General features: G+C 46.5%; 1 protein-coding gene across 3 annotated transcripts in view; it reads right to left on the bottom strand.

Moving 5' to 3' along the window:
• The window catches only part of FMN1 (formin 1), a 1,014,107-nt gene that overhangs the window by 256,599 nt on the left and 736,607 nt on the right, over window positions 1-20,901 (bottom strand). For all 3 annotated transcript variants that reach the window (XM_069638563.1, XM_069638562.1, XM_069638564.1), the window contains 2 exons: window positions 13,533-13,683; window positions 11,787-11,874 (listed from right to left, as the gene is read on the bottom strand). In XM_069638563.1, coding sequence (XP_069494664.1) covers window positions 11,787-11,874; window positions 13,533-13,683 — 239 coding nt within the window. The remainder of the gene's footprint in view (window positions 1-11,786; window positions 11,875-13,532; window positions 13,684-20,901) is intronic.

Genomic DNA, 20,901 nt, shown 5'->3' on the forward strand with positions numbered 1-20,901 from the left:
TTTTCAAAGTATACCTTCGTGGCTGGAAAAGTGCAAATAATTGGGAGATCAATTTACTTGGGATGTACAGTGAGGTTAATGATATTAATAGTCATTTGTAACGCGCTTGTACACAAGTGTTTCTAGGCACAAGACAAGGGAGGGAAGACAGAGGGTGGACAAGATATACAATCTTACTAGGCCTCGTGTCAGTCAGATCGTGCAAGTGCGAGAACGAGAAGTGTAAGGGGAAAGGGAGGGGCAGAAGTGTAAGGGAGAGGGGAGGGGAAAACAGGGCAGCAATGTTTTGTCTGGTACTGCAAAATCAAATAGAAATTACAAAAACATGTTTAAAATGAATATATTTTTAAGACGCTGAATTTGATTTTTTTTGAGAAAAAAAGTAAAGACTTATTTTACTGCCTTCATTTAAAATGTATTTTTACTGTTTTGTAAGGGTTTATTTTTTTACTTTATTTACAGTTCAGGTTATTTATTCCTGGGATAGTAGAACATACAATCCACTGGGCAAGCGTCAAGCCCAGGACTGCCACGCTCAGGCACTCATGAGCCGATCCAAAGGGGTCTGTGGCCCTTGCCTCTACAGGACAAGGATTCACTTGAATATTTCCACATTCACACGGATAATTCCCGATATACTCCTAAATACCACATCTATTGCACCATAACAGCACCCCCACCAGCATGAGTCCACAAATACATCCGGAAATTAAACTCCCCTCCCACAAAACCCCAGATATGGTGAATGGGGCTGTAACAAGACTCCATCCACCTGCCAAAGGATAACAATGCAGATTGAACTACAACACACAGCAAAGTGGCAAGCTGGAAGCGTGCCTCTAGGAGAACTGTGCTGCGCACCACACTCCTTCATATGCAAGTAACCCGTCGCACCAAGGTCTTGGGCACAGACAAACACAATCTATGCAGAGCCAAGAGACTAGGGAAGGCCATGCGCAAAGACATAATAGGGCATTCAAACAGTGAGGTACAGACGCCACCCCTTAAAATGACCGGTTGAAGGTCAGGATCGCATACTGAAGGCAAAAACGCACAGCACACCCAAAAGGGTGTACTCAAGGGTCCTCTGATCACATCATATAAAACTCGTACTCAAAAAATGAGCACACACCAGCCAAGAAGCAACACAGTTTATTACAGCTGGGCGAGCACAAATCAAACAGAACAGTGGACAGGAACAGACTGATGAGAGCCGACATCTGGGCGAACAGCGAACATTAGTTTAATCCTATAAAACACAATGGCCAAGACACTTCGAAACACTTGCAATTTAGTATGTTCATGTGTTTCCCCAAGAATCTCATTGACTAGGCTACATCATATCCTTAATTCTAGACGTATGTTAGTGAAACGTGTTTGGAGCGAACAGTTCAACAGTATCCCAACTCATTGCCTCCCCATGTGGCGCCACATCGATTCACCCTGCCCGTGGACAATTTGCAATTGGTAAAATAGCATTTGTGCTGACCACCGGAACTTTATTAAACTGCCATTGGTCTGCACCATTGAAAACAGAACACGAGACTCCCTGCTTCTGGTGGGAAGGGAGACATCTCACATGGTAGCTGCTGGTTAACAGCCTTCGCTAACCTTGTGGTGAATCCTCTGAAGGCTGGCCACCTCCCAGGAACACAGACTTACCATTTGATTGGTCCTCGCAGGAACGCCACTCCATCCAGTGTTCCCTTCCCATAGCCACCTGCCGATGGGCAGTGGCCATGTGAACAGTTCAATAGCTAAGATCCACTTTCCCTCTACCCACATATGCCCACTGGATTGGCTTTCCGCCCTGCAAATACATCACCCAGTGTCGTTTTAGCTGTTTCTGTCTGCCTGTGACATACAGCTTGAGCTCAGTCTCCCTCATCACTGGCCTGCGGGGTGATGGTCATGTGTTTCAGAGCGGGGTTTCCTGGGGGATGGGGGAGCAGAGAAGGGGTCTCCCTGCTGAATGGGTTTACTTGGATATTTTTTCCCCCATATTGTGCTCATTATACAAAAAGATCCCTTGGGCTGATGACACACGATGCAGCTCTACACCCGCCTTTCCCGGCGAGGTCTTCTTTTATGGTGTGACCTCAGTTTTGGTACCTGATGTTTTCCCCCCTAGAAGGTGTCCTGTCCCCCTTTGCTTACTCTCGAAGGCGGTAGGTGCGCCCCCCTATCTGGTGCTGAATTAGCACCTTTAAAGACAAGGGCATGCAACAAAAAACAGAAAAGTTACTCACCGTAGTGACACTGGTATTCTTAGTCCTGGAGACATTTGGGCAGGGCGATTGGTGGAGGTAATGTACAGGGAATGCCGCTGCATGCTTTTGCAACAGTTCTAATAGGCTGCCTAGAAACAAGCTATGGCCTGTCCTGTGGGGCATCCCAAGAGTATGGAGGCAAGGGGTCAAGACGTAAGAGTAAGTGGATAAAAAGGTTTTTTTTAAAAGAGTGGACTAGCCTCATACACTTGCAGCTGACAGTGGAAACACAGCAAGACAACACATTGCCACTGTGAGATCCAGAGCCAGGCTATCCTGATTTCTAGGCTAATGTGCTCATCTCAGACAATCCATTTCTCATGCTTATCTGGACACCAATCATACTGGTCATCAGTCCTTAAATAGAACATTAACCTGCAATCTGCTGGCCATGCAACAACAGAGCTAAGGGACTGGCAACTCAGGTAGGCACCAGGACACAACGTCATCTTGCTGCATTTGCCAATGGCAGACTTGCAGAAGATGCAACCTCTGTCGCAAAGAAACAGTGCAATATCACTCACACCTTCAGCTTCTCCAAATATAGCCTGTCCTACAAGCCACCCTCAAAAGGCCACAGTAAAACCGCCCCACAATACATTGGCTGGGAAACCCTTGCCATGCAGTATTGGACACCAAGCAACTTGGGCACAACGCGAATACCGTCCAATCTGCAAAGGGATCTACACAAGATACACATGTGCATTCCCACACATGATCTCCGATGAGGTCCACTTGCAAAACCAACATGCCGATATTGATATTTTATTTCTATCGCGCTCGTACACAAGTGTTTCAGAGCGCGACAAGGCAAGGGAGGGGAACAGGAGAGAACAAAAAAGCGATCTTACTAGGCCCAGTGACACTGAGAACGCGCAAGTGCATGGGAGAGGGGGAGGGGAAAAGTGCATGGAAGGGGGAGAAGTGGAAAGTGCGAAGCAGAGGAGAAACGGATAAATAACAAATAAATAATAAAGGGAACAAACAGTGGTAGTGCAGCCAGCAATTTGCAAGTGCTAGGTTTAAGGCAGCAGACAGGGTAGGTCCGATAAGTGCAGGAAGAAAAAGGGGGGTGGCTGTATGGGTACAGATACAGACCACAGTAGAAGGGATGGCCTGGAGGCAGTGCGGGAGGGTGGCAGGGTGAGTAGGTACCTGGGCCCGGAGGGCAAAGGATGGCCAGGCGCACGGTGACAAGAGAGAACAGATCAGCCGGGGATAGGGGGAGCGAAGGCAGAAGACAAGAGGACGGTCTTGAGGTGCTTCCGGAACCGGAGATGGTTCTCCTCAAGTTTTAGAGTGGAAGACAGATCTATCCCCAGCTCGTTTCTTAGAATAATGACTGACCCTGAGTGAGTTGGAGGTAAAGGAGCGAAGAGCTCGCGAGGGGAGGTATTTGTGCAGGGATAGCTGAAGGTTTTTTTGACCCCAGGCCCCAAAAAGCCTCGTGGACAATGCAGAGGGTTTTGAATTTAATTCTTGCATCCACTGGGAGCCAATGGAGAGATTTCTGAGCTGGAGAGATACGATCGCAGGGCTTGAGGCCAAGGACAAGTCACACAGTCCTGTTCTAGATTAGTTGCAGAGGGCGGTAGATTTAGAAAGTCTGTTACATAGTCCAACCTAGAGAGAACCAGAGCTTGGGATACCATGAGCTTCTGGGGGAAGGAGAGGAAAGGTAGAGTACCTCTGAGGAGGTGCAGTAGGAAATCTTACTTTTTAGAGACCTCAGAGATGTGGGCGGAGAAGGAAAGGGTTGAGTCAAAGATGACCCTGAGGTTCTTAGCCTCGCAGGTGGGGGTAGGAGGAGGGCCAAGGGAAGCCGGCCAGAGAGAGAGGTGAAAGGATGGTGAAGGTGTGCACCCAACATACTAGGCTAAATGAACCTGCACCATCTCTATGTTGTGAGGGCAGCGGCCAGCTTTGCCATAAACCATCACAAACAGATAGAATGCATTGCACATGCACCTCCACATCCAAAGAGAACGGGTGGGGCGGAAACTGGAGGGAATCTAAAAAGTCTCAAAGGCAGCATGTCATGCTCTCAGCAGCACTGATAGCATGAAGCAAAAGAGGCACTGCATGAACATGACATCCATGGAGGACGACTCACATTCTGACACCACGAGCCATGCATAAGACCGGCCCATCAGCCATACCATGTGACACTGCATCAGTCGCAGAAGGCACCACATTTATGGCTGACAAAGACCACAGAAGACACACCAAAAATACCTCTCGAGATGCCACCCTGCTGCGGGGCCATCTCAAAGAGGGCCTTGAGAATGCCAGATTTGAGCAATACCGATAATGGCCTGAGACGTCCAGAAACATGTGACATTTCTGTATCACTGAGGAAAAAGCAACTATAACACACACACACACACACACACACACACCACTCAGGCAGACATTTGTAGGCAGTCCTGCACACAGGCCCAGGTCTCGAAGGGTGCTTGGCAACTTACGAGCAAATGCAGACAGATGTGTCTACCCATAGAGAGCCCGGTAGTGAGTAGGAATGTCTGCAACTGGTTCTGGTGCATAGACTTCAAGTGAATACACTGAATGGGACACCACTTTTGCAATTGGACTTCACCAAGAACAGGCTTTTGGAGTGGCAAAGCGGTCATTGAGTTGCAGAGCAAGTCTCATGGCACGTCTCTTCAATGGGGTTGCATGTCAATCAAATGAAAGCATTAGGAAATGGGCGAGTGCAGTTGGACAGCATGCCATGCATGATCTCTAGACCGACTCAGGTTTCCGGTCATGTGCCATTGTACAGTCCATTGTGATCAGTAGGATAGATGTACCCACGTGTTAATCCAATGGCTTGACATGTGCTAGTACTGCAGGACATGTCCTGACAGCCATTGCCATACATGCGGTCTGTGGCATAAATCTTACTGGACGGGTAGATTCTCTCAGAGCTAGCTGGCGAGGCCCTTCTTTGAGAGGTCTGGCAGCCCACTGTGCCAAGTGTTCCATTCTTTCTCAATCACACAGATTCAGAGCCTGCAGTGACTCACTCCCGCATTCGAATGGCCATAGTGGCCCAGGAGGACATCAGAGGGACAGAAGAGGTAGAACCAGGGAGTGCCAGGAGAGGCGCTGAGTAGAGTAGGAAGGGTGGCAGAGTGATCGAAGGAGAGGAAAGTCAGCGCAAAGAAGGAACAAAGATAGTGAAGACCAGGTCTGGACAGTACAATTTCTTAAACCATCTCCTGGAGAAATCATATACAGGAACCATAGCTTATTCCCAGAGGGAGCCTAGATTCATAAGGCGTTTGCCTTTAGGCCATCACAAGGAGATTAGATTGATTTTAGATCATTGGGGTTACCGATCACTGGAACCATTCCGGGGATTGAGGGAAGTCTACGTTAGGATGGGATTGCCCAACCCAAGGTTAGAAAAAGAGGTACAGTCATTAGGCCTGTTGAAAATAAAATAAAAACCCTTGAATCTCTTCTGGGAGTTGGTGTGTCCTTGAGGCCACCTTTGACGGGAGTAAAAGCTGAGAATTCAAAAAGGGAAGAGCCAAGGATTCCAAAGGAGCCAGAGCCAGTATTACATATTATTTGAGCTAGAAGCAAGGCAGGATAGAAACCACAAGCACACTGCCAAAAACTGAACCAGTCGGTCCAGATAATGCAGTAAGAATAAAGAAAGGTCCCACAATCAGCTTAAAGGTTGCTGCCACTTAAACTGCACGTGTGAAAGTAGTTGGTTTTTCTATTAATGCACAGCCCTGCACGCAGCCACACCCTCATCAACTAGCAAGAAGTCATCATTTGAACCTTCATTATGCACATATCCTACCTTAACATGAATGAACAAGGCCCAAAACTGAACGCTGCACCCCATGGGTCACGAGTACCAGGCTGCGTGCAGACCTCACTCTGCCCGACGCATCCTGCTGCCCAGCGCCCAATGCATTAGCTGCTGACTCCACCCATGAACATCCTATGTGGGCCCCTCATTCCACCCGCAGCCATTCAATACGCGCTTCTAAAACTACTTTCTATATCCGATACGGATACTGCCCTCAGGAATTCTAAATGGGCCCCTCATTCTACCCATAGAGATTCTATATGGGCTTTGGATTCTTCTGAAATACCTCCTATATGGGCTTCCGGGGCGGCCCACAGGCTTTTTGCAAAACTGCTGACATTAAGAGACCATTTTGTGCAGCATGAAAAAGGAAAAAGAAGGGCTAGTACACGAAACTAGCAAGTGCTAGGTCCTAAAAACACCAATTTGAACTAATATGCGCTTTGCACTTTCATTCCTCCACCCACCCCATAATCTTTCGGCAGCTTTATCTGCTCAACACCGTAGAATATCCGATCTTACTCTATTTTATGCCTTCTTTGAATATTTTGTTTGAGTGTCACTAAATGTTGCTATTGTTCTTAGAATATAAGCTGTGAAAATAAAATACCTAACCCGTAACCTCAAATATCAACTTGTATGGGCCGGGTCCTTCATAGGGGTTTATTAAGGTTTTAGAACTCTGCTTATAGTGCCAGATTCTCTTTCTATGGGTAGGCAAACCAGATTTCCAGACACGAAAAAGCAGAATTGCTTGGCTACCAGAAGAGACTGAAGACTTTGGAGCAAGAAGACCCACCCCCTCCCCCCAAACAATAAATGTTACTGGTTAGCTGCACAGCCTGACGCGTACGTGGTACATTGCAACAACGCGGTCTTAAATGTGCAATTGTTTGAATGAGATGCTACTGCTGCTGGACTTGCAGGCTTCTACCTTTAAAGCTCCAATTAGAGCCTTCGTTACCTACCACTGACCCAACTTGATATATGCCATTGGCAGCTGTGAATCCATGAACACCCAGAAGTTTCTTTTAAGGTGGTCCCTGTTTTTGGGGTATTCCTGAAGTCAGCATCCTGGGGGAAGCAGAATTTTCTAAAGCTGAGGTTTGCATCCTGCTGCCCTTCAGATATATTTGAATATAACCCCCATGATCCCAGACTATTGATTGACTAAGCTGGCAAGGGTGGATCGAAATTGTAGGCCCTGTTCTTACAGTTGCAAGATTTGCAGTCTTATTGGTGTGTAGCAGCATGTTGCGCTCCCTCATACACATCTGTACAAGTTGCACACAGGTTACTATATTCTTAGACCAATTTATGGTCTTCAGAGTCACCCAATTTCAAGTGTAGCTTATCATCCTCCATGTACATGTGTTAAGAACCCCCATGGACAAGCAAGGCCTCAACGAGTGGTCTCAACACATTAAACGGAAGGAGAGACCAGGCATTTGCTCACAGGAAAACCACTATTCACCAATCCTAGCCAACGGATGCCATCCTCCAATGCAGGAAAACGCCTAATGTAGAGCCCTGCTGCTCATTTCGGTATATGCTTACCATGCATTTATACTGCTCCACATGAGAGCCACACTCAAAATCTAAAAGGAAGAGAGAAAGCAGAGTGGTTCATGCTGTGAAAAATTCAAGTACTTTTCCCTATCAACCCCCTTGGTATTCTCTTCTGGGGCGGCTTGAGAGGAGTTAGTGCTCAGTCCGGACCCAGGGAGTGGACCAGAGAGGGAGGAGTCCCAAGGTGATACAAGGTGTCGCCCCTTTCCTTAATATCTCCATACCAGACATTCCCTTCACCGTCATACACCATTATAAATCCTATCCAGTCACCCGCTCTCCAATTCCCACTGGTACCAAGATCAAAGGGAGGCATAGGAGAACTAGAAAACAGAGTAAATACACCACCCCATGTTTTACAACAGCAATATAGTTCCCCTTCGCCCAACAGCATTTTTATAATTTTCCTGCCACCACTCGGAAACACTACAATTCCCATAATTTCTCCCCAGTTTTTTTCCCAAAACAATTTGGATGAAGAAGAGGCCAACTGGAGCTATGAAGATTACCCATAGGAACCAATGTACCATGGATTCCTATGGGCAGTCTCCAACTTGTCCCATTAACCAGCTCAGGCAGAGTCGGGCAGGACTGGGCATCCACTCACACCTGACTCCTGTTAACCCCCCCAGCCAGTGTAAAAGGCTTAGCACACACTGGGCGAGCTGGGAATGCTGGATGGTGCACAAAGGCCAGAAGGAGAGAACACCAGTTGGAGGAATCCTCGAGAGCCTAGAAGGACTGCAACGAAACAGCCTGTGCGTACAGGGGAGGCTGCAGTGTGGCGAGGGGCTGCGCCTCCAGGTAGCCAAACCAGGAGCAGCTGGGGTTACCTGGCAGTGCCCAAACCAGAGCTCCTCCCCTTGGGAAGATACTAAAGCCCGGGACTTTAAGGGGCAGGTGGCGATACCCTGACCTCAGGGAACCTACCATTAAAACACTCTGCTACTCCCAAAAAAGTCAGAATGTTAATAAGGCGAGCTTGTGAAGTGGGAGCGAAATTCGAGTGAGGCATTGTGGGATTTGAAGTCCAGAGACATTTAAAACTCTGAGCAAGGCTGGGGACCAGAGAAAGCGTCTTCTTCCACGGCTGGAGCAAGCCAGGCAACATGGAGGAAAAAGGCCTCAGAGCTGCCCGAGAAAGCTGGAAGTCGAGGGACGGCCAGGTGGACGTTCCCTGTGATTATGGAGCCATAAGAGTTCAAAAGAGGGAGCTGTGTGGCGGAGAAAAACTGCTAACTGCTACAAGAAGCAAAAGGTCACCTCATTCTCCTCCTGGTTAACAGCTGAGTTTGGGAGGAAAGTAAGGCTGGTGAAAGAGCCTTCAACGTTGTATATGAGGCGCAAATCCGAAGTTGTGAAGACATTAACCGGTGAGTTAATGAACTAAGCAAAAGTTTGGTTGATGTTGGAACTGGTGAAATTGTTGCAATATTGAACATTGTGTGTGCGCCGACAAGTGGGAGGCGCGTGTTTGAAGTTCATCATGCACACTACAAAGTAACAGAGTGGTCCTGCAATAGCAAGTTGAACAATCAAAAGACTCTGTAAAATCCTTTTGAAGGGGATATCAAAGGGAAGCAAAGCAAGAAAGTAATGCAGTCTTAAATAAAAGCTTCCTAGAGTGAAAGCAGAGCAGATGAAAGTGAAACTACAAACGTCAGAAGTGAGAGCACTACAAATACCAAGAGACATTGGCAAAGGGCAGAGAATAGTGCTAAGAGAGCAAAATACCGAAACATCTTTAACAGAAGGCTCGATCCCGGCAGAGGGAAGTCTATTTGAACCGATCATTGAACTGCTTTCCAAAGGAAGGTCGAAGTGGTCATGCGGAAGTGAGAGTAAAAAAAGTTCAAGTGAAGTAAACAAACTATAACTTGTAAATAAAATCAACCTGTAGCAGGCCCGAGCCCGAATGAGGGAAGCCTGTGTGAATTGTGAACTGGACAGGCCTGAGTCCAACAGAGAAAGCCTGTGGTGCCTGAGGGTAAAATTGAAATGAACTGTGATGCACGTAAAAACTACATATGGAACTTTTGTTGAAAGGAGCTGAACTTTGAGCATTGGACATTTGATGGTGGGGTGCAGAGTGCCCAAAAGGAACTGTTGAACGGTACAAAGATCCCAGTAAGCCAGAGCATGTTAAACCTGATGAAACTGGCCCAGCCAGTGATCTATTTGAACTCTCGAAAACCCTGTGCTATTAAACACGGGGAAGGGAATGATCATTTAAAGCATTCTGACATTTCTTTTACCAATACATTTCTTTCTTTAAGTTCCTGCACACATTTGATGTTTAAGAAGGAGGGCAAGGTTAGGTTCATTTAGTAGAGGCCATTATGTTTTGACTAAGACGGACAGGGACTGGTTTTTCTTTTGTTTTATGGTCGAGACAACTCCCATGTTAGGTTTAGGGTCAGTTACATTGCTCCAACCCCAACCATTATTTAATGAAGGTTTTTGAACTTGCATCTTTTGTCTTTGTGTTCTGTACTGTCGATACCATGCCTTCCTCACAATGCCCATGCAATCCAAAAGTCCCTTTCTCGCTCAAAGCACTGCAGCCCCAGTTGCGAAAGCAATCAAAATGAGACGGACGGCCAACAATCTATGCATGCCTTTCAACATATGAACACATAGTAGTTGTCAAAACTGTCCCTAAACCTGTACAAAATGGGCCATTACAATATGCTAAACGCTACTTACAGGTAAAAGTATTTTTGAAGCTCAGCTCCATTTCACATTCAAATGCTGTGCTTAAGCCACTACTCAGGTGTTATTCCGGGATAGTTCAGATTGTTTTTCTCAAGTTTGAAAAATTAGGTGTTAGCATGGAAATATCAGCAACCAAATCCCTCTATTACATACACCTGCCCCCCCCGCAAAGCTACTCCAAATACACATCATCTTTGTGCACAGCATGTAAATCTACAACAGATTCCCGGTGCAAACAGATAATTCTCTCTAATATGTAATTATTGAGTTCAGGAGTGGAGTTACACCGTCAATGTCGATGGTCTGCAGGCACTAGTTCAGTGCCCTTAACTAGTAAATGGCAGGGCTTTAGCAGCTCCTCCAGTTTGGGGATTATTTATTTGCATCTTGCATTCCTGAATTTATCATCTAAATAGGAAAACTACTTGGTGCAGAATGCAAGTGAAAAACACAGCAGTGGATGCTAATCTTGCACAGGCCATCAGAGGACATAAGTGAAAACTCTGTCCCCTACATAGACAAAACCCCCACTTCTGGATGTGCCTACAGCAGGGGGCTCCATAGAAAAACCAGACTTTACTAGTGCCACTGAATCCAGGTCTTGACAGAAAGTGCTCACCTTGAGCAGCTGCATGGTTCTGGACTGCAGGTACAAGGTGACTAGTCTGAAGAGAGTCGAGTAATGCTGGAAAGGCATCAGCTACACTGACTTTTCGATACTTTCCCCATAAGCATCTACGCCATCACAAAAACTTTGCCAAAGAGGAAACACCCGAGATCAGGAAGGAAATAGAAGCGCCTGATATTTCTGAACAAAACCTATGCAGCTTAGTCAATTCTTTTGCCTTTTCTAAGCATTTGCTGGGCCACCTGTTGAGCTATACTTTTCACTGAGCATGGTTTAGCTTCCTGCTCTGGCAGAATACGTAGTTGCCAAGGGTATCCATGGCAAGGTAACATCTTCAATGAGTCCTGACTTCTCAGCAGACAGCATTTTGTGTTCTTGGGCTGGACACCCATATTCATAATGGGAAAAACAAAAGTACAAGTCCCAGAATGTAAAATCTTGTTGGTGGAAAAGCCAGGATTGCTGAAGTGCTCACATACAACAAAGGGCCACATGTCTTTGCCCCCGGGATCAGAATATTAAAATGGAGAATCAACACTGTTCCAACTATGGAGAGAGGCACACTCAAGGGTGCAGTATTTAATTTGGAGACATCAACTGAGCTACAATGAACCTTTTACTCTGTCAAAAATGCAGTACACAAATTAGAAACCTAAAACAACCAAGTGCTGAGGAATAAAGGTTTAATCACTACACAACAGCTATGCCAGCGGAGGGCAAGTCCAGGAACGAGATACTACAGTCTTTCCTTCGTTAGGTTATAGGGACTCACCTTGCTGGATATCCTTCATCTCCAAATGTAAACTGGAGATCAAGATTCCCACCGTTTGCGACCGCTTTCCGTCAAGTAATTTCACAATCTGAAAATTAGAAACACATTTATTATTTACTAATCATTTTTCTGCTTTCGAAAAAAGTGCGTCTGTGTGCCGAGGAAGATCAATATTCAATGCAACATTGATAGTATTGCTGTAAATTGGCAATTCAGCAGAAAAAAATATATATTTTCTTTTTTTAATTAGTTTTTTTTGTTAGTTTTTTTTTAACAGAGGGCTGGTGGAAACTGAAGAGCCTGGCATTGACCTCGGAACATCCCATAGATATTATACATATGGTGCAGGGTAATTTTTTTTTTAAAAGTAGGACACTGATGATTTACACAAGCAACCGCCTCCCATCGACACAAACGAAGCATACAGTTACATTCAGAAATGGCCCAATGGTTCCAATTAAAATGGTCTTTGCAAGGTAGAAACGAGTTCTGTGGAGCGGACGGTTTTCATTTGCACCGGAACAGGCTCAAAGCGAAGTCTTGAGGATCCGGCACAGCAAGGAACCTTCGCAAAGGGGTTGGAGGGAGTGGGATGTCCGGGATGAACATAGTGAAGTCTAAGTCTGCCCTGGAAAGCGGAATTTCCAGTCTATTAGGATGGTGATAACCAGTGCGGTGATCTGGTGGGTGAACACTTCTATTCAAACCTTATTGGCCCATACCAAAAACGGCAAGCATATGATCAATATGAGCAATACAATTCCAAATAGTTACTGATGCAGACTTAAGACTATTTTAGTGCAAACCATATGTAAACTCGGCTGCTGCCTTGATATGCCATGGGTAGGGTTATAGGGCAGGGCAGCCGGGGTGCGTGCAGCAGAACCAACACATGGTCTGTGGCGACAGTGATTTACTTTAACTCTGCCAACCCACCTAAAGACCATTAAGCAATCTTGTGAAACAGGCCAGGTTGCATCCCAACCTCTGTCATCATTAAGGACCGATAACACCAGTTACCCACCCAGACCCCTCCCTAGATCACACCTTTTACCATTTTTCGATACCCATCGCTCCATCAAATCTGTTATTTGGACCATAACTTTCATCCTTTCGCCAGGCTCATTCTTTAATCCACATTTCTATCTCTTTTTATTTTCTTCTATTGTGTTTTTGTCCAACCCTCTCACTAGAGGCATCCTAGGAAGACTTTTAGATAATATCGCATCTAATCTCTCTAAGATTTCCATCCAGAATTCCAGCACACGAGAACAGTACCATAACATGTGGATGAGTGTTCGCTTCCCTTTTTCACATCCCCAACACAAATCATTATCACTTAGACCCAGGTTACACATATGCACCGACGTCCAATACAAACGTCCTAATATTTTCTGGTGGAGAAGTCTTAATTTAAATTTCTAATAGTGATACCAAGATAGGATTCCCCCAACTAACCAGATAAGTAGAATGAGCCCTCAACATTGACATCTGAAGGAAGCGTCCCAGGAAAGCAAGAAAGCAAGAGGGGCCAATGACCACAGAAGAAGAACGGAGCAGGGGATGCTCAAAGACACCAAAGGCAGCGGGAAGCAACAGACACGGAATGGCAAGACAGAAGCCGCATCATAGAAGGCAGAGTCAGTAGTACAGCCAGAGGGCAGTCAGTCAGCACACAGTATAGGTTTGTAACTCTCTCATTGGGGGTTTTCAGAGGTGTAATATGGTGACCCATCACATATCTACCTTTTTGGCTTTTGCTTTCTTCTCGTATGTCTCGGACAGTGGCTTCTTCTTCTGCTGAAGGTTGGCTTTGGAAAACAGCTCCTCAAATTCCTGCGTGTCCGAGATGCTCGGCTCCTTCAGGGATTCCCAGAGCGTGGCTTTGGCAGAGTTGCTGCAGAAAATAAAACACAAACACAGATAATCAAATATCACAGCGCATGGTGTTATTTGCTAATTTAGCAGTAAAGTCAAAGATGAAGGGCAGAGTCAGCGCTGCTGCCTTTTGACTGGAGACTGTAGGTTGCAACACCAACGAGATCTCTGTAGTGAGCCCTTAACTACCTGAATGCACTCACTTTCTCCTCTTGGACATAAAGCAGTATGAAAGAGGAGAGTAAATGAGTCCAGGTGCAGGCTCTTAGTGATTGCTGAATAGACTGCGACCATGGAAGCACAAGGAGATTTCAGTTCCTAGGCAGAGATACAATTCGATGCAGCTCCTGCTGCCCTATTCAGCTGTTCTATTCCCCAAAGAAGGCCATTCCCAAACTTATTCCACAAGGTAGGAACACACCAGACATAATTCTCCCCCATTGCTCTAGTGTCCACCACCAAGGGCATGTTTTGGGGGCTTTTCAGTAGTGGACTTTGATTCTGGTCCTGTGTGGTTGCCTGAAAACTCACTCATTTGGGAATTCCCTCCACATTCTGGTCCATTTCAGGAACTTTGGCAGCAAGTATGGGTTGAGGATTGTACAACTCCAGGCCTCGATGGGTGGGATTCTCATGGGTTTTCAGGATCCCTCATTAATATTCATGAGGAAAAATGTGCATACATTTAGAAACATGATATGCAAATGTATCATGAATATTAATGAGGGGGTATCCTCAAAATCTGACATGGATCTGGCCATCGAGGACTGGAGTTGGAAAACCTCCAGTAACAGAAAACCTTGCACACTTCTTTGTCTACAGCCTTGCAGGATAAGGTTGGGTGGAGGATAAAAAATATTTTTTTTAAAAGTCTTGGTGTCGGGTGTTAGCATTAGAATTCAGTGATCACTAGCTTTAATGATCACTGGCTTTAGAGATGACTAGCTCTTGAACCCTCTTTAGCTGGTGGCCCCCGATCAATTCAAATCTTTCTTCCAGCAATTTCACCCAGAAACTACTCCCATAAGGTTAAACCTTTTATCATCCCTTTGGTATAACACACGCTAATGGGACTTTTTCAATGCCATATAGAAACAAGCCAACTCAATTAATAAACTGAAAATCTGCTGACGTCGCAAGATAGACCCATCACTAATATCAGTCGCCACAGTAAGGAAGGCATTGTATCACAAGTAGACACTGACACAAGGAGCAGCAAGTTTAAAAACCTTTATCATGGTTTAAAAGGGGTTGGAAACCTTCCAACTTGCCCTATAAATAAGGTGGGAGTAGTCTCGACCATCTAACAAAAAGGAAATACGGTCCAAGTCAGTCTTTAGTCAAAGTAAAATGGCCCATACTAATAAACCTAATTCCTGCCCTCTTTCTAATACAATGTTTAAAGGGAATGTGTAACGCAAAAACGAAAAATCGGTGTTCAAAAGAAATGTCTGTATAGCTGAGTAAACTTCCTTCCCCACGTGTTGTAGCATGGGGTAAGGTGGCACATTTGGATCTTGAGACACACTCTGGCTTCGGACACAAGGATGCAGTTAGTTTTGTGGCCCAGTGTTCACTTGGCCTTCCACGAAACGTCACTAGTTTATCCAGTGGACCTCTCATCTTTCTCTCACTCCAGCCCTGGGCACCTTTTAACTTGGAATATAGTAAGTTTGTTTCCTTCAGGTTACCACAATGCAGTACAGGTTTCCCTCTGCCAGGCTCAAACCTTTCAATCACAATGTGTGGGGGTTCCCTTCCACAAGCTTCAATCACACTTTCTTAGGCTTCCCTCTGTCGGGCTCAAGCCTCTTTTCAGTTTCCTTCCACTGTCGAAGACTTTAAAAACTGAAGGCTTTTGCTCCTACCTCGGCATGACCACTTCGACTTTCTTTCCTCAAACGTCAATTTTTCTCTCCTACACCAAGGCCTCTTGGTAAATGTAGTTTCAAGCACAGTACTTATTTCAAATTTCAAAGCTCTCACCCACATTCAGGTTTCCCTCTGCCGGGATGAAACAACAGTTCAAATCTTGCATCTCAGTTTCTTTCTCTTCCCGCCGCTTCCATAGCAGACATTTCACAGAGACTTTCAATTGGGCAATCTTCTTTCGCCGGACCACTTATTACTTTGTATCTTTAATTTACAGTTCTTTACAATGCCTTGCTTTCTCTCGTGTCTTATCGGCACACGCACAACCTTCATTTGAAGGATGCCGTTGCCATCAAGTTTCATTTAACACAGACCGGACTTGCATTGCTTTCGTCAACTCACCGGCTGTGTTAATTATTTTCTGTCTTTCGCAGCTTTGATCCTGAAGTCAAGGCTGATACCACAATTGCCACTGCACCTTCCCAACTCTGCCGTTCACCCGGCAGTGTGGCTGGTATCCTTGAAACACAAAAAGAGGTTTGTCTCCTCTCTGGCTGGGCTTCCTTGCACAACCTTCAAGGCCCTTCAGAGGTAACAATCTCTCGCCTGGGTGTCCAAGGTTTCTCCGTACCTCGGTTCCATCCCTCGGCCTGTTGCTCTGCTCCACCTGGTTCGCAGTCGCCCTGGAAGAACTGCACCTTCTTGTGCATCACCTTGCTCAGAGTGTGTCTCAGTGTTCCACCTACCAACCATGTGGGCAGAGCCAATAGGTACCATGTGTATGTAATTAAGATCAAGTGCCTGACCCTGCCTGATCTTATGAGTGGGACATGTCCAATGTAATGCATGGGGGGGTACTACTTTCAGTCTCAGACCTCCTCTTCCTCGGCTCAGTGTTTGTGTGGGAAATGGAGGGGGGGGGATCTGGGAAGTTGGAATATCCTATAACAGGGTTATTTGGAAAAGGGGGATACTATATCTCGCCATCGGGCGTTCCTCCCCCCTCCCCGAGGACCCCTCACCCAGGTGATCCTCCTGCACTTGTCCACCACCCCCAGCGTCTGGGTCCAAAGGCGATGGCCGTGCCCTGGCCACCTGAGTAAGGGATGCCTGGGGTCTAGGCAGTGAGACACCCTCTGGTTTTTCACAACACAAACCAAATCCCCCTTCCCTGAAACTTGCAATGGCTCGGGCAGCGTCAAAGGAACAAAAATGTACATTCTTGGTTCTGCAGTGTACATTTTGAATATATTTTTTTTATGGTGTATAGTACTATTGATTTTTAGTTGCATATATTTTCTTTCAATAAATAGTTTATCTGTATGCATCAGAGTGGAACTTTACAACTTGAAAATCGTTGTGTATTGCCTCTCTTGGCCCTCTTCCTGCTACCACCTCGAGGCTAAAAACCTCCGGTTCCCACACTCTTCTCCTCACATCTCTAATGTCTCTAAGAAGTCATACTACCAGCTGCACCTCCTCACATCCTCTCCTTCCCCCAGAAGCTCACTGTCTCCGGAGCTCTGGTTCTCTCTAGGCTGGACTATTGCAACAGCCTCTTTCTAAATCTGCCTGCCTCTACTCTCCGCCCTCTGGAACTCATCCAGAACAGGACAGAGTCTTGTCCTTGGCCTCAAGCCCAGGAAAAGTATCTCTCCATGACCAAAATCTCTGCACTGGCTCCCAGTCGTTGCGAGGATTAAGTTCAAAACCTTCTACATTGTCCACAAGGCCTTCTGGGGCCTTGGGCCTCATTACCCTCAATTCCCTCTTCCTAAATATCTTCCTTACCAAGCTCTTCGCTCATTCGCCTCCAACTCCCTCAGGGTCAGTTGCTTCAAGCAACAAGTTGGTGGTAGATCTCTTTCTTCAGCTGGGGCCTCCCTGTGGAACAGCCTCCCTGAAACTTGAGGAGAACCACCTCCAGTTCCGGAAGCACCTCAAAACCTTCCTCTTTGCTTCTGCTTTCTCTCCTCCTCTCCCTTGTTGAATTCCTGGCTGAAACTGTACTGGCTACCTGGCCTCCCTCTGATCTCGGGCCCAGGTCCCCTCCCCCACCAGTTACACACCAGCACTGCCTCCCTGGCAACCCCAGCACTTGGGGACTGCTTCTGTACCCCTAGAGTCCCCCACCAGCTCTCAACACCAGACATCTGCACTTACCCTTGCACGTGCCACCAGCTGGCCCTACTTCCTATTGTTTTTTTATTTATTCCTTATCTCACGTACTGCACTGTCCCCACCCCCTCCCATTCCGCACTTTTCCCTTTCCCCCCTTCCCCTGCACTTGCGCGATCTGAATGACACCTGGCCTAGTAGGATCGCTGTCTCCGTCTTCCCTCCGTTCCCCCTCCCTTGATGCATCATGCCTTGAAACACTTGTGTATAGGCGTGTTATAAATGCAATATCATATTAATTGTAACTTGACCCAGCTCCTTGTTGATCAGTATATGCGGACCTGAGGATTTGGTTAAACCCAAGTGTGAAAGCCCTTGCTAATTCCACTACAGTGTTTTGCCAGGGAAGGCATCAGGAAACTAGTCTCGAGGAGCTAACACAGACATTGTACAGGCAAATCTCCCTCTGATGGTCTAGATTTCCCATAATGCCCTGCTCTCCAAACCTGAAAACATGGAGTGTAGCAGTGAAATGAAATGATCCCTTCAGGGGCAGGGAGACCATATTAAAACCCTTCAAGAACAGGAAGGCCGTGGGGGAAACCTAAACACTCCTAGAGCAGCCCCCCGCCCAACATAGTAGCCTTCCCCATCAGCAATGCAGAAAGATATCCTCCCCACGCACAGCCTGTTCAGCCGCTACATGCACGGAGCTTCAAAAAGGCACACCAGTGCTCGTTTAGATTTAGCCCCTTCAGTCTCATTCTCGCCAACTGGTAGTGGGAGTCTACCCAATCCAGAACCCTCACACCCTTAAGGCTTGCAAGGGGTGGGCATGTTACTAAACAAGCCAGGCTTCGCAGTCCACTGTGGGGAGTGGAGACTGCTGGAAAGGGGAAGTGCGGCAGAGACTTTGGTGAAGGTTGGAGACGGGAGTGTGCTGCAGAGGGGAGCTGGAGATGTGGTAGCAGCAGGAGAGAGGAGGTGGTCTCTAAAGAAGACAAAAACGTGGTGAGAGCTACCGGGGAGAGAAAGGTGGAAAAGAGGGAGGAAGCAGAACCAGGAGTGGAGTGGAAGGCGGTAGTAGAAAAGGAGGTAAGAAGTAATAACAGGAGTGGAGTGGCAGTAGGACACAAGAGCAGACGGAAGGATGAAGGAACTAACATCTGGAGTGGAGTTTAACGAAGGAGTAGCAGGAGAAGGCTGGAGGGAGGAAACCAGACCCTGAATTGAAGATGCTAGTCACAGGTCAAGGTGGTAGTAAGGAGACAGTGACTGGTTACCAGGATGAAGTGGGCAGACGACACGGAGGAGAAGGTGGATGATACATCTTCAGACGAGGAGATTGGAGAAGATTGGCCACGGGTTGACGAAGACCGGAAGGTAAAAAAGAAAGTACTACAGAAAGGAGATCTGGAATTCATTAAGGTATTGAAAGGAGTGGTGAAGAGCTAGAAACAAGCCAGTCAGCTCGAGGTAGGAGGTTCTAGAGGGCCAGGTCAAGCCCTAGGCAGGTCTAACAGGTGGGAGGGGGATCCAGCAGGGAGCCTAGTGATGGTTTAGAGAGAGGGTGGGGAGACCAGGAAGGAAGGCTGGTAGGCATTTCTGCCTCTCTGTCATGAGAGGACAAAGGCAGTAAATATGGCAAGGGAAATGGGCACAAGATCACACAGTGAATTGCTTCGAGTCAAACATGCACTCAGGAACCAAGACACATGGTACACTAAAACCCAGGATGTGCAAGTAGAGCGGGATAAGAATACAAATATATGCAAAGGCATGTAGGGTAAGCGCTAAGAAACTCTTTATGAAGAAAGTCTGCAAGCTCCTTATCCACAATTGCTGTTACAGGTACTGTTGCGCCAAGACCACATACAGGGAAAGCAACGGGATGTGTGAGCTAACACCGTTTATGGTATTTTATAAGGTAACTTCAAGACAATACTCAAAAGGATGAGAAATACCACCTGAAATGTCAGAAAAGCCCACTAACCCTGTTGATCAAACAGGGATCCAGAAAGGCCATTACAGCAAAGGAAGGATACCTTAATACATCAGATACCTGACAAGGGACAAGTAGGAATAGTGATAACAGAATAGTGAAGAAAACATAAGGCATTTGCACAGGAGCAGGCTACAAGAGCACACCACACCTATCAATCAATAGGGAACAAAGGGAGACGTGCAAGGGAAAACCTGGTACAGACTCAAGAAAAATGAAAGGAACAGGAGCAGGGAAAAGGAAATTACAAGGGCAAAACCCTCCCCCGTCCCCACCCAGGGAAGGAAAGGCAAACTGGGACAAAATTCTAAATCTATAAACGAGGAGTGACTAAAGGACCACGGTTTCACTGCAGAATAGGGCAAAATCAAAAGGAATAAAGAACACAGACGAACTCAGCTGCACAGAAAAAGGAAAGCACTGGGGAGTGCCCACTACAAACATAGGAATACAGAAAGGGAATCCAGGAAGCAGAAATCACGAATAAGCACACTAAATTCGAAATCCAGGGAAAAAGGAAACAAGGAACTAGACACTGAGGTAAAAAATGAGGAACAAGGGACCAGTCACAAAAGTAACACCGCATAAATGACCAGCGCTGGACTGAAGCAGACTGAGGCTTTTAAAGCTGGCTAACGATCACACGCCTCAGCTGTGCGGCTTGCTGCACCTGCCATCCACAGGTGCTACTTATCCTCCACCCAGCCTTGTCCTGAAAGGGTGGGGATGAAGCAGTGGGCCAGGCATTCTGGGAAGCATAGTCTTAGATTAAAGCAACATACTGGCTGCCAAAAACCTGGAATGGATCCGGAAGCAAAGTAACATGGAAAATAAGGCTTTAGCGCTCCCAATTCACCACAGCACTGTTGCATGAGGTCCAGAAGGAAAGTCCAGTAGGGAATACACCCCAATTCAAGCCCCCCACCCAAGTGGCGGGAATGGGAGCAAAGCATGACAATACAATACTCTCTCCATCTAATGAAGCAAACACCATCTGTAAGAAATCCCAGAGGGTCCTGCAGAACATCAACAAATGGCTTAGTGTTTTGGTATAGGACCCCGGGAAAGCCTGCACCTCAGGCTCAAAAGAGCAGAACACCACCCTGCTTTACCCTGGAAACTGTATGTTAGGAAGGATTTCGTAATTGTAAGTAATTTTCCTTCCATGTGGCAACCCCTAAACTTTTTGCTGTTGTTTTTCACCTTGTTCTTGACTTTGCCAGAGAAGTGCAGCCTTCTGCCGCA

Source organism: Ambystoma mexicanum, chromosome 14, assembly GCF_040938575.1.
Source record: "Ambystoma mexicanum isolate Mex_15411 chromosome 14, UKY_AmexF1_1, whole genome shotgun sequence".
Lineage (NCBI taxonomy): Eukaryota > Metazoa > Chordata > Amphibia > Caudata > Ambystomatidae > Ambystoma > Ambystoma mexicanum.